At 37.5% G+C, this 6,312-nt stretch overlaps 1 protein-coding gene across 1 annotated transcript in view; it reads left to right on the plus strand.

The window, feature by feature from the left end:
- The window catches only part of MYO3A (myosin IIIA), a 410,482-nt gene that overhangs the window by 295,618 nt on the left and 108,552 nt on the right, over positions 1–6,312 (plus strand). Inside the window, exons 22-23 of the mRNA XM_006871683.1 lie at positions 2,499–2,578; positions 3,050–3,127. Coding sequence (XP_006871745.1) covers positions 2,499–2,578; positions 3,050–3,127 — 158 coding nt within the window. The remainder of the gene's footprint in view (positions 1–2,498; positions 2,579–3,049; positions 3,128–6,312) is intronic.

Here is a 6,312-nt window from a genome sequence, read left to right on the forward strand (position 1 = left end):
TCCACCTGATCTGCCATCTTGTTTGTTCTCTCTGCCTTTGTCTTTTAAGTTGACATTGTATTTCTGGGTTTATCTATGATGATGCTTTTGAAATAGTTCCTTATTTTTAATTATTAAATTTACTCTAGTTATTTTCATTTTAGATAATTTTATTAATTGTTGTAGTTTAATTTTATTGTTATTGGTTGGCCATTAAGTAATGATATCTATTAAGTAATGAGTGTAGCCTAATCAATGTGTTACTAACACATTATATATTCAGCACACTGCTAAGAAATCTCTGTCTGTGATAATTTTCTTTCAAATTAAAATTTTGCTCAAAAAATTTCCTTTTTGTTGTTAAGTGCCATAGACATTTTGCTAGACTTATAATAAAAAGAACAATTAGAAAACTTTCTGAAGCTTCCTGCCTTTGTTTCCTAGAGCTGCTATAAGAAAACACCACAAACTAGATGGCAAATAAGAACAGAAGTATATTGTATTACAAATCTGGAGCTCGGGTGTGGACAGGGGTATACTTTCTCTGATCAAGGGAAACATCTGTTCCTTGTCCCCAGTGATACTGTGGCCTAAACGTTGAGCTGCTAACTATATGGTTGCAGTTCAAACTCATCTGCAGCTCCAGGAAAAAGATGAGGCTGTCTGCTTCCGGGAACATTTATAGTCTCAGAAATTGCATATATATGACCACTATGAGTCAGAATTGATGTGATGGCAGTTGGTTTTTGCTTATGGTTGTTGTTAAGTGCCGTTGACTTGGTTCCGACTCATAGCAACCCTGTATAGGGTTTCTGAGAAGCGGCTGGTGAGCTTGAACTTCCGACCTTTCCATTAAAACAGACCTTGCAGTCCAGCTTATGAACCCACAGTGCCACACAAGGACTCCATTTGCTTATGGTAGTCCCTGGAAATTGTTGGCAGTCCTTGTCTTATAGATGCATCTTCATTTGTTTGTCTTCTGTTTGTGTGTGTCTTTTTGTGACACATCTGTTATGAGTACGCCACTCAGATCAGATTAGGACTCACCTTACTCCTCTACAAAGAGCCCTGGGTTATGAGTTGGGCTGCTAACTGAAAGATAGTAGTTCAAATCTACCAGCTGCTCCATGGGAGAAAGACAAGGCTTTCTATTCCCATAAAGATTTACAGCCTCAAAAACCCTGTACAGGCTCACTGTGAGTCAGAACTGACTCCACGACACACAACCACCACCAGCAGCTTACTCCTATACAACCATATGTTAACTGATCATATCTTAAAGACCCTGTCTTCACACAAGGTCACATTTATATGTACTAGGGCATAGGATTTCAACCTATGTTGAGGGAACACAATTCAATTGTAGATTATCTGTTACTTCTCTGCCCACTCTGCTGTTTTCAGTAAGTTACATATTTGCAGAGTGACCAGCCCAATGTGCATAATTTCAGCCCAGCATGCTAGTGACATACTCCACCTCGGCTTCTGGAATCATGAGGAAAGCGAGCAGAGAGGGCTCTCCCTACACCGTCATCTCAGGACTTACCACAAAGAATGTGCAGGATTTGACAAAAAACATTTAGCCTTTACTTAGCGCTTAAAGACTAAGAAAGAAGAGAAGTGATGCTGCATTCTGGAGATACTTTGCAAATTACTGTTAGAAAGATCAACTTTTCATGTGTGGGTTGGTTGGTTGATTGTACTTACTGAGGGGTGAAAGAAAAATTAATGTGTACTTGAGACCTAGCATGTGCTGGTCACATGATCTCATTTCATCAAAATTCTGTGAGGTAGAAATCATTTTTCCCGTTCTCTGGAATCAGAGACTAATTACCCAAAGTAGCACAACTGAAGTACTGCTCACCTCACATCTTTCTGGCTTCCAAAACTCAAGTTGCCATGGGTCATATACATTCTTGTAGCCCCATAACACCAAACCCTTAGTAAAGTTTAACCTGATTACAGAAAATCTCAAATGATTTTGTTAAAAAAAAAAAATCAGAAGCAAGTTGTTCCCTTCATCATAATACCTCATATTTTCTAAACAGGAAAAGGAAATATAACACTAATACTTACATCTAATGTCTCTGGGTAGTACAAACAGTTTGCATAAATAGGCTGGAGGTTCAAACCCACCCAGTAGCACTAAGTAAGAAGGACCTGGTGATCTGTTTCAGTAAAGATCACAGCCATGGAAGCACTCTAGAGTAGTTTTCTACTCTGTAACACGAAGGGTCAGCATTAGTTGAAATTGTTTTAAAGACAAGGGTTTGATTTTGTTTTTTAAATACTTACCTCTACTTTTGTCTTCCCCAAACTGTAGTTTTGTGTTCTTAAATCTTTTGTGAATGTTCATATAACATTTTATCCCTATATTTCTCAGCATATAGTTAACCAAGTGTGTAAATAATAAAGCTGTAGGATTAACAATGCTTATTTTAACATTTAAATAAATTAGAAGAATCATCTAGCCTTAAAGGATTATAGGAGGTATATTCATTTTATCTGCATTCCCATAGGAAATCTGCCACATTCTAAAACTAAAAATACAATAAGCTACCAAATGAGGACTTCAGAAAAATCAATCGACCTGACAAAGGTAAGAAAGTGTGTTTTTCAAGGTTGTAAATCTAAGACCGACACATTGTCAATGTCCCTATTTGTGTGCTCCTAAAAGTAGAGGGCCTTTTTCTTTGTTTTTCTTTTGCTTTGCTCTTTCTTCCTTGCTTAAACAGATATCATGATATATTTACATATAGTTGTTAAAAAAATAAAACCACCATGCAACTCTGATATATTCCTAGCTCTTATTTTACAGCTCTTTTTTTTGTTAATGTTACATTTAGGATTCCCACAAAAAGGATGTATTATTCACATTTTATACATGACCAATTAAAATTCTGATGAGATTGACAAGCATTACTTGAATGTAAAATGTCAATGTCATTTTTGTTGTTTTCTGTATTTGCATGTATAGACTAAAATAACCTGAAGGAAAATGTCTCATAGTCCCTGTAAATCATAAAGTTCAATAAATATTGAAAATCCATCTCTTCTTTGGTCTTCTTAGGGTGAAAATGGAGAAGCCACACGCCATGCCAGAGAGACAACCAACATGAAAACACAAACAGTTGCATCATATTTTAGAGTAAGATATTTCACTATGTTTTACATTGCCTAGGGATATCCTGTTGTAGCACTGGCGGATCAGCACTGGACTTCAAAACACAGGGTCGACAGTTCAAACCCACCAACTGCTCCTCAGAAACCCTGTACAGGGTTGCTCTGAGTCGGAACCGACTCAATGGCACTTAACAAGAAACAACAGAGATTTTATTCATTCTAATTGACAATTATAGATTAAAAATTTGTACCATACATTGTGCCATTAGCAAAAGAAAAATTTTATTTATTTGTTTTTAACTTTTTTGTGTGAATTGAATAAAAGTTTACAGACAAGATTATCATATCAGTTTTACATTCAACAAATCATACACTTTGTTTCATCTCAATGATTACAATGCCCTCCGTGTAGTAACAGTTATCCTGTTTCCCCACTGTACTTCCTTTTTCCATTCCACCATCCTTCTCATCCCCTCTTCCCTTTGTCTTTAGGTGAATGTTGCCCTTTTGGTTTTGAATGCTTGACCATTCCATGGTAAGCAGACCTTACTAATGTTGTTGTCCTCCCTGTATACCTCCTTACCTACTGGTTGGCTGAAAATTGGGCCACAAGGGTGAATTCTTTTCTAGACATGAAGGTGGTTGAAGGCCATAGTCTCAGGTACCTCCAGTTTCTTTCTAACCAGTAAGGCCAATTTTTAATTTAGAGTTTTATTCCACATTAAGAAAACTTTTATTTGATTGAATTTACTACTAGTGGGATGCGATTACTGTTATATGGATTGTATGAAGAAAAACTTGACATCAGGATTGGAGGAAGACTCATTAGCAGCCTGCAATATGCAGATGATACAATCTTGCTTGCTGAAAACAAAGAGGACTTAGAATATTTACTGATGAAGTTCAAAGTCTTCGGTATGGTTTGCACCTCACTGCAAAGAAAACAAAAATCTTCACCACTGGACCAATAACCATCGACATAAATGGAGAAAAGATTGAAGTTGTCAAAGATTTCATTTTGCTTGAATCAACCATCCGCACTCATGGAAGCAGCAGTAAAGGAATTAAACAACTATTGCATTAGGCAAATCTTACTTATTCAACCTATATGCTGAGCAAATAATCAGAGAAGCTGGATTATATGAAGAAAAACGTGGCATCAAGATTGGAGGAAGACTCATTAACAACCTGTGATATACAGATAATACAACATTGCTTGCTGAAAGTGAAGAGGACTTACACTATTCACTGATGAAGATCAAAGAGCACAGCTTTCGGTATGGATTCCATCTCAATGTCAAGAAAACAAAAGTCCTCACCACTGGACCAATAAACAACATTCTTATCAATGAAGAAAAGATTGAAGAAGTTGTCATGGACTTCATTCTTCTTAGCTCAACTATCAACACTCATGGAAGCAGCAATCAAGAAGTCAAACAACATATTGCATTAGGCAAATCTGCTGCACAAGACCTTTGTAAAGTGTTGAAGAGCAAAGATGTCAGCTTAAAGACTGAAGTGTGCCTGACCCAACCCATGGTATTTTCAATAACCTCAAATGCATGTGAAAGCTGGACAGTGAATAAGGAAGAGACCGTAGAAAAATTGACGCTTTTGAGTTATGGTGTTGGAGGAGAATATTGAAAGCCCCATGGGCTGCCAAAAGAATCAACAGATCTGTATTGGAAGGGTGCTCCTTGGATGCCAGAATGCCCAAACTTCGTCTCTCATACTTCGGACATGTCAGAAGAGACCAGTCTCTGGAGAAGGATATCATGTTTGGTAAGGTCAGAGATATCATGTTTGGTAAGGTCAGAGAAAAAGAGGACGATCCCCAGTGAGATGGATTGGCAAAGTGGTGGCATCAGTGGGCTCAAGCATGGCAACAATTGTGATGTTGGCCCAGTATCAGGCAGTGTTTTGTTCTGTTGTGCACAGGGGTCGCTATGAGTCGGTACCGACTGGATGGCACCTAACAGCAACAACAAAATGTCGAAGAGCAAAGATGTCAGAGTTTTAGGACTAAGGTGTGCCTTATCTAAGCCATATTTTCAATAATCTCATATGCATGTGAAAGTTAGACATTGAATAAGAAAGCCAATAGAAGAATTGATGCATTTAAAATATGGTGTTGGAGGAGAATATTAAAAGTACCATGGACTGTAAAAGAGCAAACAGATCTGTGATGGATGAAGTAGTCAGGATGCTCCTTAGAAGCCATACTGCAGACATATTGTGAGGAAGGACCAATCCCTGGCTAAAGATATCACATTTGGTAAAGTGGAGGGTCAGAGAAGACCATCTCATCAATGGAAGACCCCCAATGAGATAGATTGGCACAATGGCAGTAGCAAGGGGCTAAGGCATAGCAATGATTGTAAGGTTGGCACAGGACTGGGCAGAGTTTTGTTCTGTTTTGCATAGGATCACTATGAGTCAGTGCTGACTCAATGGCACCTAAAAACAATCAACAGCATTACTATTAGTAGTGTTTCTGGTTTGGTGCTGTAGGATAAGCACTAGACTGTTAACTGCAAAGTTGGAAATTCAAACACACCAGCAGCTCCTTGGAAACCCTATACAGGGTGGCTATAAGTTGGAACCAACTCCGTGGCACTTAACAACAACAACATTACTATTAGTAAGATACTATTGTTTCTAAATTTTTGGAGATTTGTTTTGTGGCCTAAGACATGGTCTATTCTGGAGAATGTTCCATGTGCAATGGAAAAGAATGTGTATTGGGTTGAATGCTCTGTACACATCTATGAGGTCCAGTTGGCCAATTGTGTTATATAGTTAATTCTGTGTCTTTGTCAAGTTTCTTTCTGGTTGTTCTATCCATTTTTGAAAGCAGTGTATTAAAATTATTGTAAATTCATCTATTTCTTTCTTCAAATCTATTAGAGTTTGGTTTATATATTTTAGAGCTCTTTCATTGAGAGCATAGATATTTATTATGGTTATGTTATCTTGTGCAATTGTCCCTTTAATCATGAGATAATGTCCATGTCTATCTATTATGCTGGTTTTAGGCTTAAAGTTTACTTTATCAGAGATTAGTACTGCCACTCCTGTTTGTTTTTTATTGCAATTAGCTTGGTATATTTTTTCCATCCTTTGACTTTTAAATCTGTTTTTGTCTCTCTGTGTGAGATGTGTCTCTTGCAGACAGCATATTGAAGGATCTTGCTTTCTTACCCATTCTGC

This window comes from Chrysochloris asiatica, unplaced genomic scaffold (genome assembly GCF_000296735.1).
Source record: "Chrysochloris asiatica unplaced genomic scaffold, ChrAsi1.0 scaffold00172, whole genome shotgun sequence".
NCBI classification, from domain to species: domain Eukaryota; kingdom Metazoa; phylum Chordata; class Mammalia; order Afrosoricida; family Chrysochloridae; genus Chrysochloris; species Chrysochloris asiatica.